Below are 25,345 nucleotides of genomic sequence, written 5' to 3' on the forward strand. Positions count from 1 at the left end.
GATATAGTACCCACCAACTCAGAGTAAGGAAACGGACAAATTAAATAGCTCTGCCTCTAACTCATCACCTAATTTGCATTATCAACGAGCATTTATGTTGTCAAGGACTGTTTTTCTCATGTAGATTGGTTTTTGTTGGGGAGGGGTTGTTTTTCTTTTCCTATTTTTTATCTGCTGTATTTTTATGTGGCGCTGCTTAATCCTGCCACTTTTGCTAATTTTCTTCTTTTCATGCATTTTTTTTTTATGTATTAAGAGTTGCAGTACCTCTTGTATTTAGTGACGGAATTATGAAGTGATATAAAGGGGGGGTCATGGCCCCCCGCAAAATTCTAGAAAATTTCCATAATATATTACCTATAATATTTCCATGAAAACATGGGTATATAAAACGCTAGGTTAATCATCAAATTGGTCCCTGTCTTTGTAAGGCTGTTTGAGATTGGTCCCTCCCCGAAAAATATTGTGTTTATGGTCCCTACGATTGCATCATGTTTGTGTCTAGTCCTTGTCAGAAGGAGGAGCTCCAACGAGCTTGATGACTGGCACCCCGGAGCTGATGTGGACTGATGACTGGATTAATTGGATATTATGTGTGGAGTTTAATTTTTTTAATTCAAAAAACTTAAGAAAATTTATACAAATTAAATCCAACTAATTCCCTTAATTCTAAATCAGCACCCTAATAATTAAAATAAACCCCAAAATCAAAATCAAAATCAATACTCAAATCCCTAAATTAAAATCAACCCTCAAAGCATCAGAGGATTAGACATAAAACGATACAATGTTGTTCCAAAATTAATTAGCTAATCATGACACCTTTACCTTAAAAATAAAATCCTGACACCTTTAATAGCATCCTCAATCGACAATAAACCACTAGAGCTCTCTAGCAACTCAAGGGGCAAAGCGAGCTTTTATAAGAGAACTTGGTCAAACAAAATAAAGAATCTTCATTCACCACATATTTTGGGACCTAAAGTTAAGAATTCTTGTATGAACTCCCAAAATTTAGAGAGAACTGTAATCATATATATAAAATAAGCTAGGTTGTTATCTTTAAAATGTTGAGGCATATACGTTGCTGGTTGTTGTGGCCGTTGGTCGTTGCTTGTCCCAACTCTATAGCAGTGGTGGTCCTTTCTGGTGGGGTTTTGGTATGTTCATATTGTTTGGGTCTCTGATGGCAGGTATCGAGCGGTTACACAGGTCCTGTTGTCGGTTGAACCTGTATCCGTTTTTCGATTTTAGATGAGATCCATCTTAAGGGGTTAGTCACTTGAGTTTTTGCTAGGTATTGTAGCACACTCTTGTGCGTTTGGGGCTTTTAGAGGTTATTTATGAGGTTTTTCTGCTATAATAGTTGGGTTTTGTCGGGCTATAATGTTGGTTAGGTTATGTACCCTTGTTGAGAGGGGTGTTTCTCAACACTTCATATATATCATATATATTTTGCTTTCAAAAAAAATCATTTGTATTTATATACTTTTTTATCAAAGTGTAAGACACGATTATTTTATAAATATTTTTATTAATACACACACACATATATATATATATATGCAAATGTTAGTTGTTAGTGATGTTAGTAAATTAGTCTTCCTCAGGGTTCGAACTCGTCACCTTTAATCTCTCACAACCCTTATGTCTCAAGCTCTTACCACTTGAGCTATCATTCGGAGACATTTTTATTAATATATTATTAGTTTTTTTCATTATTATAATGATAATGTGCGTGGAATTCTGAGATTTTTTTTTTATCAGCAAATTGATATATGTATTAATAATGAAATGGGTAGGGGTGAACATGAGCCGGGTAAATCCAATGAACCCGCCCAACCCAATCCAATCCAATAGAAAAAATGCGGGTTGGATCGGGCAGTCGGGTTAGTCGGATGGATTTTACTACAACCCAACCAAGTTCGGATCGGATTTCGGATTCAGTTCAAATTCATCCAACCCAACCTAGAATCCATACATATAATAATAATTTTTATAATTTTACTCATACTTAGAGTGCTAGTGTCGGAGTGATGACTTTTTGAAACTTTGAGACTTAAGTATTTGTAGTTATTTGTCATATTTGAACTTAGAGTATTTGTTCGTAGTTATTTGTTACATGTTTATATATAACTATTTGGCATGTTGGAGACATCTAAGTTCTAAGTGTCATGACATTACATTTAATGTTGTTTTTCACTGTTTAGATACTATTTATATTAGATTGTTTCATGTCATTTGGTAATGAAGTTTTATGTTTTCATGATATTTGGCTATTTGTCATTTATGTGGTATTATTTCTATAACTTTTTGTGTCTTTTTCATGATATTTAGTATTATCACATATTTAGTATTTTTTATAACTTTTTATGAATTTATAAAAAAATTTGCAAGATTTTTTTATATTTCAGATATATTATTATTTTAATATAGTGACCCAATAAATCCATCTAACTCAATCCAAACTTCGTCGGGTTGGTTCGGATCGGGTCCGAAGAAGAAATTCGTGAAATCCAACCCAGCCCAACCCAGACAATATTGATCAGTTCAAATTTTATTTTGATCAAAATCCATCCAACCCAACCCATGTGCAGCCCTAAAAATGGGTGCACAAGGGGTGCTGCTGCTCCAACCAATGTACAAGAGAAAAAAAGGCAAATGAACTAGAGAAAGCCCAACACAAGTAAAAGTGATAAGCCACTATCTAATTCACACCCAGCTAAAAAATACAATGAAAACAACAGCAAAACGACTCTGCCTATGACAGTTTTACAATCTTCAATTGCTCAATTTCTCAATTCTAGCCAAATGAAGACAAGAAATCTGCCACTGTCCAGCAAAAGGGAACGCACCTCTGCAGGCTTTGAGCATCCACCGAAATGACTTACAAAGACTCCAGGCAAATTAATCTGCCACTGTGTGTGTATATATATAGGCAGATTATCATACAGTATAAGTGACGTGGCAAGATTCTGCAACGTGACAAAATTTTGTGGACGGTGTGCGGCGCACACATCATCTTCATGGAGGGAGAAATTTGTTTGATTTTGGCTTAATTGCACTTTTGCTCCCTGATCTTTCATCTTTGTGCGATTTACCTCCCTCATCTTTAAAATGAGCGAATTCCCTCCCTCTTCTATTAATATGTGTGATTTAGGCCCTTCCGTTAGTTAGCCGTCCAATTGCTAACGGTGGTTGCTATTTTCACCCCCCCTTTTACTAACCACACCCCCTTATCAGAAATAAAAATAAAAAAATAAAAAATAAACGAAATAAATTAAATAAAATTAATAGAAAATAAAAAAAATTATAAATTAAAAAAAACTGAAAAAATATTTTTATAAAAATCAAAGAAAAAATAATAAAATAAATTAAATAAGTTAAATACAATTAATAGAAAATGAAAAAATATTTTTATAAAATCAAAGAAAAAACTGAATTTTTTTTATAAAAATCAAAGAAAAAAATGTTTTTATAAAATCAAAGAAAATAACATATTTTTTTTAATTGAAGATAGAAATTTAAAAATAAAATAAAAGAAGAATTTGTTTCTATTTGCACCACCTACACTAAATTAAAAATAATTATTATTTTATTTTATTTTTAAATTTCTATCTTCAATTAAAAAAAATATTTTATTTTCTTTGATTCTATAAAAACATTTTTTTCTTTGATTCTTATAAAAATATTTTTTTCAGTTTTTTTTTTATTTTATAAAAATGTTTTTTGATTTTCTATTATTTGTATTTAACTTATTTCATTTATTTTATTATTTTTTCTTTGATTTTTATAAAAATATTTTTTTCAGTTTTATTTTATTTTCTATTAATTTTATTTAATTTATTTAATTTATTTAATTTATTTTTTTATTTTTTGGCTTAATTGCACTTTTGCCCCCTGATCTTTCACCTTTGTGCGATTTACCTCCATTTTATTATTTTTTTATTTTTATTTCTGATATGGGGGTGTGGTTAGTAAAAGTGAGGGTGAAAATAGCAACCGCCGTTAGTAATTGGACGGCTAACTAACGGAAGGGCCTAAATCGCACATATTAATAGAAGAGGGAGGGAATTCGCTCATTTTAAAGATGAGGGAGGTAAATCGCACAAAGGTGAAAGATCAGGGAGCAAAAGTGCAATTAAGCCTTTGATTTTCCAATTTGAGATATTAGTTGCAGTGTTATCAGACTCGGACCGGTGATCTTCTCGATCGAGGCACTGGGTCAATGAGTCAATGGTTCAACCACTGGGTCATTGGTTCGATTGCTTGACTCGGTTTATATTAAAAAACTATAATAATTTAAAATATAACCTTAGTATATCATATATATAAAATAATATGCATTCTTCCTAACAAGAAGCAAAGTGGTGTAGTGGAAATTTAGATTAGCTTTCCTCCCTCTAGGTCCTGTGTTCAAGTCCTAGTTATGACAATTTCTTTAAATAACTCTCAATTGAATATCATTTGACCAAATAATTAACATTGAATGTAATTTAATTACAGTTTGACCATTAAAAACAGTTTTGACAAAAAAAAAGCAAAATCAGAAGAAAAAAAAAAGATTGACTGATCCATCAAAAAACCGGCCTAGTCGCCGGTTTATCCCCTGAACCGGCCGGTCCAAACCGGTTTATACCGGTTTGATTGCTTGACCGATTTGATTAATGACTCGGACCGGTAAGGGGTCCGGTTCTCGGTTCAACCGGTCGAACCAGCCGGTCCGGTCCGAGTTTTATAACTATGATTGGTTGATTTAATGGTGTTATTATTTGAAATAAATAGGATTATTTTTTATTTTAAATTAAGAGATAAGATGGTGTTGGATTTAATTTTAATTAGAGAGATTTAGATTGTTTCTCTTGGTTTGAAGTACACCTAGTACTTTCTCTAATTTAATTATTTGGCTGATCAAAAAAAAAATCTATTAGATTCACACTTACAAAAGGAAGGGAGGCTTAATGGCTTTGAAGATTGATTTAGAGAAAGCTTATAACAGGGTTAGTTGGGAGTTTCTCCGTGCCACTTTGTAAGATTTTGGTTTCCCTCTGGCTACTGTGGAGTTGATTATGTGGGGTGTTCAATCTGCCTCTATTTCCGTCTTGTGGAATGGTTCTAAGCTGACCCCATTTTCCCCACAAAGAGGCCTCCGGCAAGGGGACCATTTATCTCCCTATCTCTTTGTCCTCTGCATGGAGCGGCTTGCCATCCAGATACAAAGATTAGTTGATGATGGATCTTGGTCTCCTATTCAGGTTTCGAAAGGCGGCATTGGAGTGTCTCACCTCTTTTTCGCAGATGATGTTTTGCTCTTTGGCCAGGCTAATAAGAAGCAAGCACAAGTTATGGCTACGGTGTTGAAGGACTTTTGTCAAACCTCAGGGATGAGAGTTAACTTGGAGAAGTCACATATGTGTTGCTAAAAACCGGTAGGGTCTCATGATCAACAAGCTCTATCAGCTATAGTGGGCATACAAAGAGCAAGTAGTCTCGGCAAATACCTTGGCATTCCTCTCTTGAAGGGGAGAGTTACCAAAGAGGTCTTTGCTCCTCTCGTGGATAAAGTCACCACCAGATTAGCCTCGTTGAAAACACGTTTGTTAAATAGAGTTGGGAAGTTATGTCTAGCTAAATCAGTGTTGTCTGCCCTTCTTGTGTATACGATGCAAACACTTTGGTTGCACAATCAGCTTGTGAGGTTATTGATAAGAGGGTCCGAAGTTGTTTATGGGCTAAAGGAAGGCATGATCGGGGCTGGAGTTTAGTTCCTTGGCATGACGTGACACTTCCAAAGGCGCAAGGTAGATTGAGTTTGCGTGGTGCTAGGAACAATAATGTAGCCTTATTGGGAAAATTGGTGGACAGTTTCTTACCAAACCGCATAAGCCTTGGGTCCAAGCCCTTTCTCATCGTTATTTGAAGGGAAATACCATTCTTACTGGCTGTTATAAGAATGGGGACTCCTATGTTTGGAAAGGAATAACAAGAGCAATGGAGCTTGTTAGGGATGGCTACCGACCGATGCTTGGTGATGGTACGTCATCAGTTTGGTTCGATGATTGATTGGGTTCGGGTAAATTATGTAATCGCATACCATTTGTACACATCACAGATAGCTTACTCAAGGTTAGTGACTTGAAGGTGAATGGAGCATGGAACTTTGTTGGCTTATATACTATACTATCGCAACACATTATGGAAGAGATTATGCGCATTCAGGGGCCCTTGAGAGTTGGGAAGCAAGATGCCATACGGTGGACAGCGAGCCTTGATAGGTCCTATACCAACCACTCAACATATGATCTAGTGACAGAAGCAGACCTGGGAGATAATAGCCTTTGGAGGAGAATTTGGAAGACTAAGGTACCGGAAAAAATAAGGTATTTCCTTTGGCTGATTGCGAAAGGTGCTTTGCCCACTAATGCTAAACGTCACCGTTGTCATCTGGCACAAAGTGCAGCGTGCTCGCGCTGCGATGCTGATGTTGAAGACGTCGATCATCTCTTCTGCTGCTGCCCAGAGTCGCGCTGCCTGTAGGCTCGCTTTGCGTCGATTTTACCGCCGTTGGCTGTCAATAGGGAGTTCGAATCTTGGTTTACATAATTGCTGCAACATGAACATAGAACCCTTGGTATCGTATTACTGTGGTAGTCTTGACGTTGGCGTAACAACGGAATATTTGGAGGGCAGAGGTGGCATATGAACCAAGTGTTACGGCTGCTTCTGGGTGATGTAGCAAACTGGAACAAATACCACAATCTTGCGGGTCTGCAGCTAGGGAGCATGTCAGCCACAAATGTAGTTACAGAGGCAGCTGCAGCTAATGTTTATCTGGGGTCGGATGGGAGCTGGTCCGGTGGGCTGCACCGTATGGGATGTGGGGCAGTGTTGCATACTTCGCATGGTGGTTGGCTAGCAGGTATGTCGTCGAGTTATGAGGGAGCGAGCGCTTTTTTCGCAGAGCTCTTAGCTATTGAATTAGGCTTGAACCACGCTCTTAGTCTTGGGCTATTGCGTGTTGAGTGTGCCTCATATTGTTTTAGAGCTGTGAATGTACTACAACGAAATGATGATGTTTTGACATATTGGGATATGGAGGTCATTTTAAGAATCAAGTTTCTCATTCACAGTCTTACACGGGTTCAATTTGTATATGTCCCTCGTGATCACAATAATGCTCCGGATTGTCTGGCTCGTCAAGCGGTGAAGGATAATTCTCCTTGGCACGCATGGAGGGATTCACCTCCCTTTGCACTAGCTTCTTTGTATTTGGATTCTGCTAGCTAGCCTTGGTGTTTTTTTTGTTACTTTTCCTCCTGTAACAAAAAAAAATTCAAATATTATTTAATTAGATAATCATGGAGGATTTGAATTTATATTTAGTTCTAAAACTTTTGCTCATATTCTAAACTAGATACATAATCTTTTAAATTAAGGATTAAGATAAATAACAATTGCTTATCAAACATAAGATTTACTTCTTGATGATGAGGGGGCGCTCATAACATAGAGGTAATAGGGTATTCATTTTGTTCTTTTTTCTACTACCTTTATAAATAGAGCTCTCTAGTGATTAGAAAAATAGTTTAGGAAATTTTATCTCTCTCCCTCACATACTCAACGTCTCTTTCTCTCTCTTAATGAAGAAAATAATTTTCTCTTCTTTTCTTGCTTCAAAGCACAAGGCAGGCTAGGGTTTTTTCCCTTAGAGTTTCTTTCTGTGATCTTCTTCATCCTTTTTCTTTTCTTTTTGGAAAAGCTTGTTTGTAACGATTTTCTAATTGAAAATATTTTCCTATGAAAAGTTGATATCCTTGAGAAAAGAATCTTATTTTGTGTTGATCTAAAAGATTTTTACCATTTTGATTTGGGATGAGGATATCCCATGGTGCTACATAGTTTTGGAAGTAAATCTTGTTTAAGGCCCAAGGAGGGTGGTCGAACCCATGATGATCTTTTGAAAAATAAGGATTTACCCATTTTAGGTACATAAGGCCGAGACCAATTCATGGTTTTTGGGGGGTTGGTTTGTTTTGAAAGCTTTTCTTAGGGTTATCAAACCCTAATTTTTAAGTAGGGACTGAAACTGCAAGTTTGAGAAGTTCGGGACTTACTTTCAAATAATGAAAGTATAAAGACCTATCTATAAATAAGTGAAAGTTTGAAGACTAGTTTCTAATTATGGTTTTTTATAAAAGACCTTTTTTGCAAATACTAAGTTCTTTGGGGACCAAAGTTTAAATAATTAAAGTTGATGGACTTATTTTCAAATTTTCTAGGTATAAGCTTGACCGTTATCTGTTAAGTTCAAACGCTAGATACATTGTTTATCATATTTTAATTGATAACTATTTCAAGAGTATAAGTGTAATGGTTAAAAATTTCATTTAAAGAAATAACACTTATGTCTCACATCTTCCACAGTTTGGTAATTAATTGCAAGACAATGCTATAAGACAATCCACACAAGACAAACAAAGAACAATCAAATACGTCAAAGCGTCTACACAAGTGAAGACTACACTCAGTGAAGACATTCATTGTCTATCTCAAAGCTGACCAATGGAAGCAATGTCTAGAGAATGAGCAGTATCTTCAAATTGGAAAAATATCTCTAACATTCATGAAGTGAAAGTCAAGTGCAAAGAATTACGTGATACTCTACAAAGCACTCTGACCAAGGAAACAAGTACAACGTTATCAAAATCAAGTTTTATTTTTCTCTCACAAAAGGACTGGAACAAAGCTCAAAGTGCTACCTACTGGCTGACAAGATACATTTTGTTGCAACAAGTCTCAGTTAAAAGGTACAAGACATTTAATGCACCTGACGAAAAGATTGTTTGATCTAACAGCTAGCTAGAACTTTAATTTAAATGCACCACACGCTCCAACGGCTATCAACAAACCCTGGAAGCACTTGAAGTATAAAAGGAGAACTTTATCAATTCCTTTGTTTGGTATAGATTGTACGAATTGTGTTGTAGCTTTCCTGCTTACCTCTGTCATCTGTTCCTACTAATGGTGGATCGCTGGAGATGGTATAGCAAGGCCTTTTGTCTTCTTCGACCGTAAGGTGGAAGCCCTGGGGAGTCGTCATCCATTCCATGGAAGTGGAGGCCCGGTAGCTATAGTAGATGGCCCTAGCCTGTTGGAGGTGCTTTTCCTCGAAAACTATAGGAATTCATAAGAGCAAGAATATTTTCAGAAGAAAGAATCAACGGCTATCAACAAACCCTAGAAGCACTTGAAGTATAAAAGAAGAACTTGAAGATTTTCATAAGAAAGAATAATATTTTCAATCAACGCATCAACTCTCTTCTGAATAAGAAATCTTCATCAATCAAGCTACAAAAAAAAGTCTCAACATCGTCTGAGAGAAATTCCTAAGAGTCAAACTTTTATCAAACTCTCTCTAGATCTAGAACTCAAACTATATCGCAGAGTCAAATCTTATTCAATACTTTATAGTTTCTGTGCTTAGAATTTTCTATTATTCCTCTTGTGAGAAGAGATTTTTGTAGAAGCAAATGATCTTGAAAAAGATTGTTAGAAGAAGTCAGGTACTGCTAATAATAACTAATTTTAATTTGGTGTTGTACCTTTTTGTTTAAGCCTGAAATAAATGTTTAGGACAAAAACTTCTTTTACCCTTTTAGTGAAATGAGTTTGAACACACGACAGTATTTTTGTTCTGATCACCAATAAATGAAAATTTAAGGTATTTTATTTATAAAATATTTTGGAAGAAGTTAATACCCTGGCTTTCGTGTTGTCTCCAAATAAAATCCCTGATCCATGTGCCTTTAAAAGGGGTAGGTGATAAGAAGCTGGTTGAGCAAGTTAATTGGATTAATTCGGACAACGATAGATGTTTACTATAGGGTTGTAGCCTGCACAGGAAGGTCAAAAATAAAAACGCACAAAAAGAAATTATTAGCTAGGGATATCAAACTTGTCTTCTATATATATATATATATATATATATAGGTAGGTGAAAGAAAAAATATATATAGGTAGGTGATTTATCCCTTAAGCGTGTTATTTTCTAAAGTACATTGGTACACGAATATTAATATATGACTTCTCAAATATTTAATATTGAGTTATGAAACTTTTCATACATTTTTTTAAGTAATTTTTGTAAAAGAATGTTTTGTCCATCTTTTCTGAAATTTTTGCAATGGACATCAAATGTGTTTCATTCTCATGGTTAAAATTTAAATCTTCAACCATACACTTAAGAGATAACATAAACAACAACCAAATGACACCTCGCAATTCTTTAAGGATTCTTTTTGAATACTGTCTTTTTTTGGGTACAAAATAGTGAAAATACTGTCTTTTAAAGTTTATTATAATATGCTTAGTTAAATATGTTTGTTACTCATATAATGTACTCATTTTCTTACTTTTAGTCCTTATAAAAGCTTTTCGTCGGTTTACATCTTCTTTAAATTAAAATTTCAATTGCTAGTTTTTTTACTGTTAATAGTGTTAAGTAAAGGAGACATAATAGTTTAAGTTATTAGGTTATATCATATAAATGGTTATATTTCTAACAAATGAGAGACTGTTAAGTGCTTAAACGACAGACGGTATTCAGAGCCAACAAGATCACATGGTTAATTGATTTAGTCCATATACAATTTTGATATTGGTCGAAGATCTTTCGTGATATATTTTCTCTTGAAACAACATAATTAAATGATATGTTTTCAAATTAGTACATGATTTTTTTAAAAATTAAATTAGTACATTTTTATCATAGAGAAAATTATACTTAAATATGGGTAAAATATTTTTTAGTCACTCACTTATAGGGGTGATTCAAAATTGATCACTGAAATTTTTGTTGGTAAATAATTAGTTGGGGAGCTGCTGCAACACTTGGATTGATGAAGATGTTGATGACGGAAGCACTTGAAGACTCAAAGCGTGCATACGCACTAACCTTTAGGTTCCATTCGCCCCCACCAATTAATGTATATTGGATGCAATTGAGAAAACCGCGCGAATTCCCTTCAGGATATTTTGAATCCCTTGATGTGGTTTGCACTAACACACCAAGCATATATTTGACAATAGTTTACAGAAGTATGATTCCCACACTCCACTCATGCATTAGTGGAGTGAAGGATGATTTAGGATAAAGTAAATGAAAGAGAAATTGGCCAAAATGAAGTCCAATTTTGTGCATATGTTCTGACCAGTTTTCTGCCCAAATATCTCTTTATATAGAAATATTAATATCCCTTGGCTTACTCGCGGACCGTGATCAGAGGTCGCCAATTGGTTCGTTTTTGCTAAAATTTTGAATTCCTGATAATTCAAAATAAAATAACGGTAAAATGGAGCCACCAGGATTCAAACCATGCACATGGAGACAAGTGGGTAGTTACATACCCTCTAAGCCACTATCAACACATTGATATGTGTTTGAACTTTAATAATTATAATCATTAATATAATGCATATTTCTAAGTTCATATATTTTGAATATTTCTCACAATTTTTTATAGTTTTTAATCCCTCAATTTTTTTCTTTAAAATAATGGCACATGACGTTGACACATATGTGATTTACTTTTGGTTTAGTCATCAACCGACATAGTATTTACAGTCAGCTGAAGGAAGTATACATGAAGTTTTCACATCATTTTTAAGCCTCTAAAATTTCATTTATCAACTTTGACATTTCTCTCTCTTCCCCTTTTCTTCACCTCCTCCCCCCACCACCACTTGTCCCCTCTCATTCTCAGCCACCTCCCAAACTCCATAACCACCAATCATCACCACACAACCTCCACCACCCTCACTCACCTCAAGCCTTCCTCATTGGTCGCACAAACCTCAATCGCAATGCTCGATTATTTAGTCGAGAGTGTTGAGAAACCGAGTATGAGCTTGGAGTCGTCACCTTATGGTTTTGGCTAAGATGTGGTATTCGCCTCTTGGTAGTCTTTTTTGTTTGTGCAATGTTGTGTGTGAAGAGATTCTCATGCCTCTTTCATCACGCAACAATGGTATTAAAGTTGACGGTTGGTGCAACTATGGTAACAATCGGTATATCGAAAGTCTTTCTTTCAATAAGTGGTAGTTAGGTGATGTGTCTCATTGATGCATGAGAGCGAACAGTAATGCAATTATGGATATGCAAGTGTTGATAGCTTCGGCTGATGGGAGCATAATGATGATGTCAAGAGTAACTCGCACTTAATGAGAAGAGTGTTAAGAAATTGAGTGCACTAACTTTGGAATATGATGGTGTCTAATAATGAACTAGTTGAACACTATATAAGAGACAATATTTCTTTGTTGACACAATTTTCAATTATATACATGAGATAAATTGAAAGAGTAAAAAGGTAAATGAGTGATATGATGTATGATATGATGAAAAATGCAAAGAAAGATAAAATGAAAGAGAAAAATAAAATATGAAGAAATCATTACTCTATAAGAAATATACTCATAAACTCTTGATAACAAGTTGATTGTTTTCTTCATTAAGTTGTGCAATATAGTGTGTGAAAGAGATCATCATGCTACTACTATAATGACGCAATAAATAGACATAACCTATTAGGCCTACCCTATTTCATTATGAGGAAAATGTTGGTTTCTTTATAAATTAATTATTAAAACTTCATTGATAACAACCGGTTAGCAATGAAGTGCTTGGTTGGTACACGAGTGATGCTTAAGTAATTATATATAGATCCTATTGGACTTTGCCTATAAATGTGCTTTGGTTTTGCATGTGGAAGTTTAGGTGTGCCCACATGTGCGAGTTAGAACTTTTTATCAACAACAATTAAAAAATTAAAGTAAATGTTAAAATATCTTGAAAGAAATAAATGCCTGGACAAGTAACCAACAACCCCCCACTTTGTTTGTTGTCTGTGAATAAAATCTTAGTCTCCCAACTCTGAACCGTGTGGTCTTAAAATGTAGGGACAGATTGATGGGATTGTTTTTTATTCCGGCTCTTCCAAAAAAATATTTAATGTATACTTTTTATTTGAAATTGTAATATTTTATTATCTGGAGTTTTTTTATTTTTATACATGACTAAAGACAAACTACACAATTAAGTTAGGAAAAAAAATTGACAGGTGGAAATGAGAAAAAGGTTGTCCAATCAAAAAACCAAAGCGTATGAAATCATGTTGCCGTGCTTAGAGATATGAGACAAATAAACAAATTAACTCCAAATCAGCATACTCACCTTCTAACTCGGGTAATCATATCGTTAAACCAATAAGTAATTGGATTCACAAATCAACCTTTTACAAAACATAGTCCCAAGCATGGTATAAACTAATCTATACCGTGAGTAACTCAGCATATAAAAAGCATTTCCATTATTGAAATTGTAATTAAGAGATGCTAGGAATATCTCTCGTCCATCCTAATCACACAAAACAACATCACGCACATTCTACGTAAGCTAGAGATCCAACTGTCATTACATTTAAATGAATTTCACTTTAATACACGACATTTGGCACTATAGAAACAACATTCATTAACCTTCCCTGAAATGAAAAGAAAAAAAAATGTGCCATAAAACAAAATTAGCTGGCCAAAAATGAGTGTCAAAAATATGGTTGTTACACCATTTTCGGATTCACTGAAATCACAATAATATAATTTTGTTGTTAAGCTTAAGGACAAAATCAATCATGAAAAAAGACTATAAAAGTGAGCAAGAACCTGAAATGAACACACATGTCTGGAAGAGGCGCACTGACAGAAAAAAATTTGATGGAGTTTCTCTGTAGGAGCAGCACACCTGTTCCATGTCACAGTTGCTCTAAAATTATTATCTACAGTTATAATCTATTAAATTCTTTTTATAATTTTGATAAAATATAATATATGAAGGGCGTTAAGCAAGCTGGATTTGGACAGTAACGGGGTACCAACATCTGTGGTTGTAGCCAGCACATAAATCTTTTTTGCATTGATGCTGGCTCTGATCTTAATAGGGAGAGGAAAAGGTATGAATAATGAATGTGACTACGAAAGGTTTATTTAATTTAACAAATTAGTGACATGAATAAAAAGCAGGACCACAAACACAAACAAGTCCCTCAACTGAAATTGATAATGTTCGGTTGTGAAATTTGAATTGGATAATTAAGTTCCATCAATTGGACCTCATAATAACTTGTCAACATAGAGGAAGGATTAAGCCAAAACTATTGCCGCTGTTCTTCCAGAAAATATACCAAGAGGTTCCTCTGATCTCAAACAGTGGCACACAATAGTGAATGTGCCTAAGAAGACAAAGGTGGTGAGAGAGTCCACAACAGAGGAGGTACTCGCATAAAACACTCAGATGTTCATTAAGTCATCAATGAATTAAAGAGAGAATTTCATAAGTCTTGAAAAGCAATGTGAAAGCAATTATTTTTTTGGTTTCCTAACCTATCCATACAACCGACAACAATGAAACTAATCCCTTAGAAGTTCGGAGATCACATTAAGTAGATAGTCTTCTCTCAACAAATCATTATCTATACACACCGCCCTGAAATCAAACCTTGGACTATATGATTAATGTAAAAGGAATTATGATTAATGCTTAAACTTGCCCAAGATTCCATCAACTCAATCAATTCGAAAGTTACATAGAATATAGAAGTTTTTGTTTATGCCATCATGACCGACCAACTTGACTATAACTTGGTCATAGCCATTTGAATCAATCAAAACAGTTGTTGGCGTAATGGTCATTTGAGCTTACGCGAACAATTGTGGGCTTAGTGGTCACTTGGACTGACTAAAATATCCACATGCTTCCCAGCTTTTTTTACTTAATAATCATGTTTTTAGAAGTCACTCAACTCTCTATTTATTGTTGGGCCGCAAGAGATATAAAACTCTTGAGGATCTTCACATTGGACTAAAGAGCAAATCACTAATGAATTAAACAGTATCTTTAACCTAAAATCTTAATACATTAGAGGTATGGGTCCTCCAATACCTTTCACTAATGAATGATTTAAAGGCTACTTCAATGTAGACATCACCTTGTTATGTAGACATCACCTTGTTTTTTTTATCAATATATATTGTTAAGACATCTAAAGAAGTGAGAAAGATGCAAGAGGCAAGAGGTACTTTAGAGATTTTCATAAAAAAAAAAGTCATATATCACCCTTTCTAAATACATTTTGAACAAAATGAACATTAGCGATCCCCACTAGTTTTCAAAATAAAGAAAATATGATAAAATAAAATAAGCTGAGTACAATATTCATGCAATTACATTGAAAAGATTTTAAGCTTATTAGTATTTTTGGTCCCTCAGGTTAGGCTTTAAAAACATTTCGCAACCCCCACGTTAGGCTTTGTCCAAAATCGTTAGCTTGAAATTTTTTAATTAATGTGGCATGAGATTAGGAAAGAGAAGGGTTATTATGAGAGATAAAGATCACGTGCCACTGACGTGATTCAATCATAACCTTAATCCAACCCCTAATAGAAACCCTAAGGTCCAAAATTGCACAAATCCACCCAAAACCTCCTCGACGACGATGACGAAACGAAGAGGAAGCGGCTTGGAGAAGAAGGTCAACGATGGAGAGGAAGCACGACGAGGTGGAGAGGAAGCTTGTCTGTAACAATGAAGGTCTGGAACGACATAGATAGAGAAAGAGCAAAAGAAAAATGGTGCAAACAATAAGACTCTTCCAAGACAATTGGGAAGGTACCACAAGAAGAAAAGTCCGACTTGTATGCCCACAAAAGAGAATTCTAATTGAATAACGTGAGTTGCATGTACATATATCTCCTAGTAACCCTTTTCTCTCATAATCTCTTGTTATGTCAATTAAAAAAATTTCAAGCTCAGCCAAAAACGTTGGTTTTTTTACAAAAGTCAAGTGAGGTACCAAAATGTTGACGGAGCGTTACATGAGGATAGTGAAATGCTATTTTAAGAGTTAAGAGACTCGCTTAACAATTCAAAAACCATGGGGACCAAAAGTGCTAATAAGCCAAGATTTTATATGGAATCAACCAATTAAATTTTAAAGATGTGTCATGTTAACCAATAAAATTAAATAATAAAAAAAATTAATTCCACATCTTTCAAATCTGAAGTAAAAGGTATTAATACTATCGGTGTATATAAATTGTTCTCAACCCCATCAAATAGATGACAAATTATATCAAGAAAAAAATTGAGATTTTTTATTTATAAATGATGGAGACAATATAAAACTGAACAATAAACTTGACCTTAAAATGAATCATAAATGTGTCCTCCCAAGATAGGCTTATGATAAAAGCGCAATTCAAGCCACGCAAAAGTTTGGAATTGGGCCGATGAAGCTACGTTCTACATTCCAACTAATTTTAAAATGTAATTTTTGCCCTTAGTGGTCCTAACTGACATGATTACCATCATGTGACACCAAATGAAAAAAAAAAAAATCACCCACCAATTTAGCCAAAAAAATGACCATTCTTCAATGGCACATAGAAACACCAAATCAATTGTTAAATGAAATTGACAGTGAAATTTGGATTTAACAGCATACGGTAAAACTTGAGGTTTCCTTAACTAAGTAACTATAACTTCCTAAACTTGACATTTTACAAAAAGCAAGTTCCAAGTTGGCTAGAGAAGCCACAGATGTGACAGATTAGCTTCAACTTTTAGTACCTTTGAAGTGTTTGTTAGTAAGATCAGCTTTCAAGAGTGAAATTAGATTCATCCATGCCACTTGAAACATCCTATGTTGATACAATCCCGCTCTGAATGCCACCTTCATCCACAAGCATGGAACCTTCTTCATTCACTTGTGCATCCTGGTTAACTTGATCAGTCATGTGGGCATCGGAACTTGCTTCATTTGGGAGAACTCGAGTTTGATCTAGAGTATTGTCCTGGCAATCCATGGCTGCATGATCAGAGTTCTCCTCGTGATCTTTTGCTAGTGAACCGTTCTCGATTGGTTTGGTTCCTAGTGAAGATGACTTTGGTAACATGGGATTTCTTTGGTCTTGATTATCATCAACAATGTCATACTCAGATAACAGATCCGTGAATTCGTTGAGCAATCTCTGGACTTTTCTGTTCGATGCCATGGATGGAAGAATATCTTCCCTAAGGAGTTGGTGTTTTCTCATTCCCTGCAAAGATCCAGCCAGAAAATTTGAGATGATAAGTGATCTTTCAGTGTTTAACAATTCTCAATAGAAATGAACATAGGTATCACTGGACCTAAATAATCAGCCAATAAATCTTTCCTCTAGCACTTATCCTCTGTTTACCTCTTGACTGATAATAAATTTCAGTAATTATCTGTTTCTATTCATAGCTTTGACTGATTTTTAACATATAGTAATAATATTTGGGTTCAAGCACACATACGCAGGTAGGAAAAAAACTTACAAGAACAAAAGGATCCCATGCTAATTTATTTGAATCCGGAGATGCTTCCTCAGCCATTCCTGTTGGAGGTCCAAGGAAACTCTCGCAGACTTCTCTTAAACGAGACTCATCTGCTTCCCTGCAATCATTTTGTCATCTTTAGTTAGTCTAAGAAAGTCCAAATCAACAAAGACCACAGAATGTGCATATACATAATTACAAAGCATTTAAAACTAAGATTTATGACTACATTTTCTAAAGTATATATGGCATCTTCACAAGAAAAATCCCGGAAGACTATTCACAAGTTGAGTTCCATCCATCTCCAGAATAGTTATCATCATGTAAACCGTATAATTTAGGACAATCACAAGATGTTTAGAAAAAAATATGTGAAGTTTAAGCAGTAGAATAGCTAGGAGACAGACGGCAAGGGGGTTAGCGGCAGGAGGGGAGTAAGAAATAATATATTACATGCACATTTTATAGTAAAAGTAAAAAAGTACAGAAGCAAGTGTACCTCGGTTGCAACATGGAGCATGCATGTTTCATGCAAGATCAACAAGGTGCGAAAATTGTAATTATAGAATATCTAAAAGAAAAAGGGAAAAGAATAACACCTTGCAAGAAATCGTACATAAGACAACAGGCACTGGCGATAGTCATTGGGGGATCCCAAAGCCAAGGAAGAAGCCAATTGAGATTCCAAATGAGCACGCGTCTGCACTCCATCATCAGTCACTCTGCATCAAGATAGTCGAGTTAAGTATATGTTCTTTTGAAACATCAGAACTCTAATTAAAAGGGGGTGGGAAAATTGGGAAACAAGACATCAGATCTAGATAACAAGCAAAATCCATTTGTCCTGCTAAACAGGAAAATTAAGTATAATGGAATAATTGTAGATACATTCAAACTAACTTATAATTTTTCATATCAACTTTTAAGATAATGCCTATACAATATGAGAATAGGAACAAATGTATCCAAGATAACAGTAGGAGTAGCGAGAATATGATGAAAACTCATATAAGGTGGTTAGGTAAAATGAGAAGCAAAGTAAGAACAAATGGGAGGATCAAATAAGAAAAATGTTTATCAAACTAAAAATTGTCTGATTAAAGAATAAAAGAAAACCTAATTACACATTAGGAGAAACTATTTAAAAGAAGGCCTAGTTCTAAATAGTTTCACTGTTTTATTGAAAAAAATTTAGGCACCCTAATGACACTAATTGATCCCAATGAGTGAGATAAAACTTGGTTGTTTTTGCTGAATATATTTAGAATTTTAGATATGCAAATGTTTGTTCAGATGTAGTAATGAGTCACATCTATCCCACATTCTATATACCCTTAATTCCATATTCATAAAGTATCCAACAGCATATATAAATCGAACCTGGCTAGATAAAAAGAATAGATCCCAATCAATACACACCTTGTCCAACCTGGCTTCCGGGCCATATATTTTCTAAGATCAACCTGTAAATCTGCCAGCTCACCACCATGAATTGAACCCAAACTCCAAGAGCTGGCAAAATTTGATGCAGGGAAGCAATCATCTGCAACCCTCAGCCAACACTTGAAACTCATGTCAAATAGGAAAGCATGGCGAGTGGCCAACACAACAAGAGGAGAACCCGATTTTGATAGCTTTGCAGATATAACTTTAATAGTTCCTAAAAAAAGCAATAAAATGTTTAAAGCCACCAAAGAAGAAAACTGATGGAAATACCAAGGGAAGTTCCCCACGAGTAGGGTAAAAAAGAAAACAGTGAGGACATAAAAACCAAGTGTCTCCAATTCTCCATCATCAAACAAGTGTAGGTAATATATGGTACCTGCATCTTTAGCAGATGAGTTAGGACTTGAAGTGACTAAAGAAGCCAATGAATCTTGAAGGAGACAGGTTCGGTTAAATAAATCCCATAAGTAAAGGGATCCCTTTCTTGTCACCAGCAACAACTTCCAGCATTCATCACAGTCTACAAATGTCGCAGCAGATCCCATCATCATGGTAGGCATTGCTCGTCTCCCACACTTGGAGTAAATCTTCTCAGAGAAAGCAAAATACAAAAAAACAGAGATAGCATAAGATCTACCATTTTGCTGATACATTGAACAATATGTTATGCCCATGTACCCCACCGTATATACAGATTAGTCATTTTTCAATTGGAACACAAGTAAAAAATGGAATTGAAATTTAAAAATATTTTTTCTTCCAAAAATCTGAATACCAAAAGATAATGAGAGAAAAGCCACAGAACATAATCCACTAAGGTAGAGCAGTAGAAGATTACAACGGATAACCATCTTCATGCAAAATTTGCAGTTTCACCCCACCCCCCAACAAAAATTGTGTCTCATTTATGGGATATCTGAAGTGTGCAAGAAATTTCTTTGATCAAGCATTAGTGACACAATGTTTGAGTTTCTTCCTGTAGCGTGTATGCAGGGCATACACCCTGCATACACTAACAACTTGTATTAACTTAACCAATGCAAAAGAGATGCTACCAAGATATTTAAAAGCATAAAATATGTGTGATGAAAGGCATAGAAGAGATAACATCGGATATACATAAAAAAAAGATATATCAGATAATAGTAAAATATGCTGATAAAAGACATAGGGAAACGAGCAACAAAGAATTTTCTGTGTAACTACAAAAGCTAATTATACAATCATAATCTGCAATATATAAGAAATACTAACAAAAAATGAGTAAAAAAACTCATGTATATAAAATTATACATGCAAAAAGTAAATTTACCTGCAGAGATCCATCTTCACACCCAACGGCCCAGAAATTTACGTTACCAGCTAAAACAGTGACTTTTCCTGATATCCTATCAGACCAAAGTGTATGAGGCCCCCTCGTGCACAAAATTTCTGTTTCTTTCGTCATGGATGTATTTCCCACCCCTGCAATGTCAGTTACAACATGTTCTCTTGGGCGTGCTTCCAAAAGAATAGGTGAAGTACCGTCATCGCCTTTCTTGTCAAATACCCTAATGGTAAGTGTAGCACCAGAAGAAGCTGAAGAACTAGAAGTCATCATGTTGCCCAACTGTTCAACATTGATGCTCCCATCACCAGCAGAAGCTGGAACTTTCTGAATCACTAGGCTCTCAGAAATTGTGGCCCTAGCAGTAACCCCAGAACGCTCTTTTAAGTCTGAACTTCTGAAATTTGCACCTCCCAATGTACTTGCTCTTATGTCATCATTATTAGAAACAGCTCTGTCAGGAGCCTTTCTGTGATCAGAAGACACAAAAGGAAAATCAAGTGCCTGCTGACCAGAAATGTTTTCCTGCTGCACTCCGACTGCTTCAGGAATAATTCTTTTCCGGCCATCAGGTCGTCTATACTCTCTTTGTTTAACAGGACTAGAAATCCGACCAGATGTCGTAACTTTGTCTGATCCATCCCCTGCTGGACCTCCACTCTTAATACCATCATCAACTTGAGGCTCGACATTCTTTGTAGTAACCCCAGCGTGAACAAAAGCCTTTGTCATTGTCAGGTGTAGCTGGGCATCAGAAACCACCTTTTTGCTAGATGTCTGCTTGGCAGCAGCTGCTTCTAGCAGTAACTGTGCCGGACTTTCAGCTAAGTTTGCTTTGCGCCCTCTCACATCACCATAACGACTTCTCTTCAACTCATCTAGCTCAGCATCACCTAATCTCTCACCAAGTTCCTTTGGCTCAAAATGAAATGTGGCCACTGATCCATCCAAGGAACATGCAAAAAGTGAATATCCATCAGGGCTCCTGTTTCAAATGGGAAAAGAATAATAAAGAGTTACTCACAGAAAACGAGATATGATAAACCCAAAATATTAATTAAAAAAATAGCACATACATAACATATCAAATGCAACTAGAGACGAAGAGAAATACCAGGACAAATCCACAACACTTTGAGTAAAAAAATGCTTAGCCACAAATAGAGGGCGGGCACTTGCAGTAGTCCACACTGTTATAGTTCGATCCTGACTACCAATGGCAATAATATTGTAAGGCTGTGGCTCTTTGCTTCCAGTCTTGGAGGCACCATTGGTCCACCCAACAGGCACAGACTTCACTTCCTGAGCATTAGAGATATTCCTTCTGAACATAGAATGGTTGAACTTCACCACAATGATTGGAGCATTGTGTCCTAGGAAATCAAATGTTGCAGACCATTCACCTCTCTCTAGCACAGGGGCAGAATGCCTTGGTTTCTGGAAGCCATGCGTGGTGGTGATAAAATGACCACAAGGAGACCATCCAAGACGCCTAAAAAAAGTTGACCCAAGCTGAAAGGAAGATGCACTAATTAAGAAAAGAAAAGGTTTAATCGGATCAGAAAGGATTTCAAAATAAGAAACTTACTGATTTTGCCCAGTGACCATCTGTCTTATGAGCAAGACTCCAATCACTAGTTCTCCATATAATGACAGTTTTGTCATCAGATTGACTAGCTATAAAAGAGCCAATAGGATCCCAGGCAACCCCCTTGACTAGGCTCGAGTGACCCCTAAGAACAGCAGTGCAAATCCCATTGCTCATATTCCAAACATGGATAGTATTGTCCAAACTCCCACTAGCCAATGCAGAATCATCAGGAGACCAATTAAGATCCACCTACTTTAAGCATGGACAAAAAGGATCCCAAATTAATGATGATAAAATATTTAGCTCCAATACATGATAACTTGAAAATGTAAAAGCATTTGGATAAGCAGCTAGAGGCCAGTTTAAATGACAAATTTGGTGCATCGAATTCCAAAGAGCAAATGCCAGTATGAAATTTAAAAAAATGAAGTTGAAAAAGTAGAAGCAATTGCATTACCACATCTGCAGTGTGCCCTCTCAAAGTCATTACTACTTTCCAGTTTTCAATATCCGGGGGCTCTCCACTGCCAAATTCTGTGGTTCCTGAACCAGGCTTTCTCTCATGAATTAATATCACCTGATCATCAGATCCTGATGCAACATACCTTCCATGCTTAGCCCACCTAACGCAGTTGACAGAGCCAAAGTGATCCCGCAGGGTGGCAAGAAGCCTTTGTGAAGCGTCATCATTTTCCATGTTCGTACTAACAGACTTCATATTCCATATGCGAACCTGCATGAAACATACTTGAGAATGTGATTTTATGGAAATTAATTTCAAGTACTTAAGACAAATCAAGAAATTAAATATGAACATCATGATCAAATCGCGGACCATCACGGTGAGCCAAAAATCCGCTATTTCGGCCGCTATTTAGCGGCGAATAGCAGGAATAGCGCGCTATAGTGGGCAATAGTGGCGTCGCGATTAACCAAAAATGCGCTACGCTATAGCGGCATAGCCGCTATTTGGTAACACTGTGAATGATCGAGTCGAAACTAATCCGACCCTGAAGACCTGAAGTAGTATACAGCAAGTTTGCTCATGCACCGTCAGAAAGTATTACAAAGGTCCACAGCATAATTAACTAATTATGAAAACAAACAAAACAGAATCAATAAACTTCGGCAATAGTTATAGTTCTTAGCTGACACTAAGCAGGCAGTTTTAACATTGGATGTTTAGTACATTTCCTTTTTTATATGCAAATCACAATACGAAAAACAGTTAACCAAAATGCACCAAAGGAAATTTAGCTTCCAGAGCTAAACCATATCTAGAAAATAACTGACAAGTCCATCAGGAGGCAATTTTATTGAACATGCAACACAAAGATACTCTAAGCCCTGCAAATCAATGTCTAACAAGTAAGCATGCACGAAATAACATCTTCGGTGCTCCGAAAGCAATCATCATCACATGTTCAAGAATTGTAGGGAGAATTTCCATACCTTATGGTCACCACCACCAGTGGCAAACCTCAGTCCACCGGGTTGAACATCAATGGAGAAAATCTGCATGCCCTCATGGCTAACCCAGCTTGGTTTCTCAGCAATCATCTTCCCAAAATCAAAAAAATCAAAAAATCGCCTTTTCAACGGTAAAAAAACAGTCTTTCTTCCACTCTACTCTCTGCAACTTCAATTCCTTTTTCTTTCCTTGAGGGGAAGTGGAAGAAGCTGAAAACACCACCGAATTTGCTCAAACCCTAAGATTCCAACGCAAATTGCAGGTTCTGATTCACGCAGAAAAACCCTAAAAACCACAAATAGTAAAAATTAAATACACAGAAAATTGACATGTGAACTGAACAACTCAAGGGTTTTGCAAATTTCATGAAAGGGGGAAAACCCTAAATTGTTGAGAATTTACAAACCTGAGAAAGAAAAAGAAAACATGATTTTTGTTAATTTTGAATTGGGGGAAAATAAGGTAAAAGGACAAAGACCCTAGCTTTGGGGGACAAATGAGCAAAAACCCTAAAATGTAATGATGGGTCAGAGAGAAGATCGAGAAGGGTTAACTTTACTTCTCTGTTGTTAACAGTCAAATCTTAGCCAAGATGCCAATGACTTGAAAAATGGTGATTTTTAAGAATTTATAAAAAGGCAAAAAAAAATAAGGACAATATTTGTTACTCTTTTTATGTCAAAATTGAGAATTGAAGAGAAGATGAAAGAGATGGATGTGAATGGTCACTTACTCTAAATAGTTTGGTAAATCATGGCCTCCATGTAATGTGCAATTGCTGACAGACAGTGAGTATCTAGGAGAGAGAGCACGAGAATCTTGTTAGAGAAACAGAGAATAGAGTGTTTTGTGTCAAAACAAATAAATTTCTGTACCCTAATGACATGTAACAATATATAGTGTATAATATCCTAAAATGGAAATATTCATTGAGCAATTTTACAATTTAGTGTGTTGGGCTTGAAGTGGGTGATTAATCTCATGATTGTTGGATGTTGGATATCATAGCCAAAGACCCAAATATATGTATAAGACAAGATTCAACTTTCATATGATCACAACAACTAAATAAGTTCAAAATACCAAATGGTAGACCTCTTCCTCTTAAATCTTAATCAAGCTAATTAGCAAAAAAAAAATCTTAATCAAGCTGCTAAGCTATTGAGACTTTTTTATTTTTTTTAGAGTTGTTTGACTAAATGGGCTTAGGGTTGATAGCAATTGCTCGGCCCATGGTTGTGGAGGATATACAGGGCCTTAGTCATTTGAAGAACATGTATGAATGTTAGTTTGAAAGGTTATCTTAAAGGATAAATCTCTATCAAAAGTGATTTTTTATGAGATTGTCGTGATCATTCTTGATAGGAAATTAAGGCCATCAAGGCAATTTCTTTGCTACCTCTTTAAAAGTAAAGGGTTTTATACCTTTTAGTCATGTTTTCTCCATAATAAATTTTTTTAATTTACAAATTAGTCTTTGGTATAGTTAAAATTGAACAAAAGAGTACTATATCCTCTTATTTTTAATGGGTACCGGAGCAACGCTTGAGAATCAAATGCTATGAAAACTTTGAGGGTGTGTTTGGTTGAGAAAGAAAAGTGAGAGGAAAGAAAGAGAGTGGAAAATGAGATGATTATTTAAATTGTTTGGTATGAGAGAATGTGAAAGAAAATGTGGAAGAAAAGAAGTGTAATATGCAATTACGATTTAATCCTTTTATATTAACAACACTTATTTCCAAATAATTTTAATTTCACTTATATATATTTTATCTTAAAATTATATTATTAATACTAAAACTAAAATAAAGTTTTTTTTCAAGAAAACTAAAATAATGTTAAACTAAAAAAAATCAATTAAATAATATTAACTAAATAACTTTTGTAAGAACGTAAGAAAAAATATGTTCAAAGAATACGGAAGGGTATTATAGAAAATTGGTGAAAAAGTATGTAATTTCTCTCTTTTCTTCCCGTTTCAGGGTGATCATTTATTAAGGTGAGACTCACTTTTGCTTTCTTTTCTCTCCTTTATGAGAAAGGAACCAAACAAGAAAAAAAAACATTGTTTTACGTGTTTCCCTTTCCCTCCACCAA

The 25,345-nt window shown here is 35.3% G+C and overlaps 1 protein-coding gene across 3 annotated transcripts; it reads right to left on the reverse strand.

Moving 5' to 3' along the window:
• Positions 1–16,460: 16,460 nt before the first annotated feature.
• Positions 16,461–24,127, reverse strand: LOC130748145 (protein HIRA). Of its 3 annotated transcripts, none has more exons than XM_057601305.1 (11): positions 23,982–24,127; positions 23,230–23,533; positions 22,235–22,510; positions 21,775–22,026; positions 21,301–21,698; positions 20,172–21,171; positions 19,236–19,446; positions 18,833–19,073; positions 18,013–18,135; positions 17,414–17,531; positions 16,461–17,151 (listed from the first exon to the last, which is right to left on the reverse strand). In XM_057601305.1, the coding sequence occupies exons 2-11, from the start codon at positions 23,335–23,337 to the stop codon at positions 16,753–16,755; spliced, it is 3,126 nt and encodes a 1,041-aa protein (XP_057457288.1). In that variant the 5' UTR covers positions 23,338–23,533; positions 23,982–24,127; the 3' UTR covers positions 16,461–16,752. The 3 variants fall into 3 exon arrangements, with proteins under 3 accessions (XP_057457288.1, XP_057457287.1, XP_057457289.1); XM_057601304.1 differs by lacking the exon at positions 23,982–24,127 and adding an exon at positions 23,655–23,865; XM_057601306.1 differs by lacking the exons at positions 23,230–23,533; positions 23,982–24,127 and having other exon boundaries at positions 21,775–22,029; positions 22,235–22,373.
• Positions 24,128–25,345: the final 1,218 nt, after the last annotated feature.

Source organism: Lotus japonicus, chromosome 3 (genome assembly GCF_012489685.1).
Source record: "Lotus japonicus ecotype B-129 chromosome 3, LjGifu_v1.2".
Taxonomy (NCBI): Eukaryota; Viridiplantae; Streptophyta; class Magnoliopsida; order Fabales; family Fabaceae; genus Lotus; species Lotus japonicus.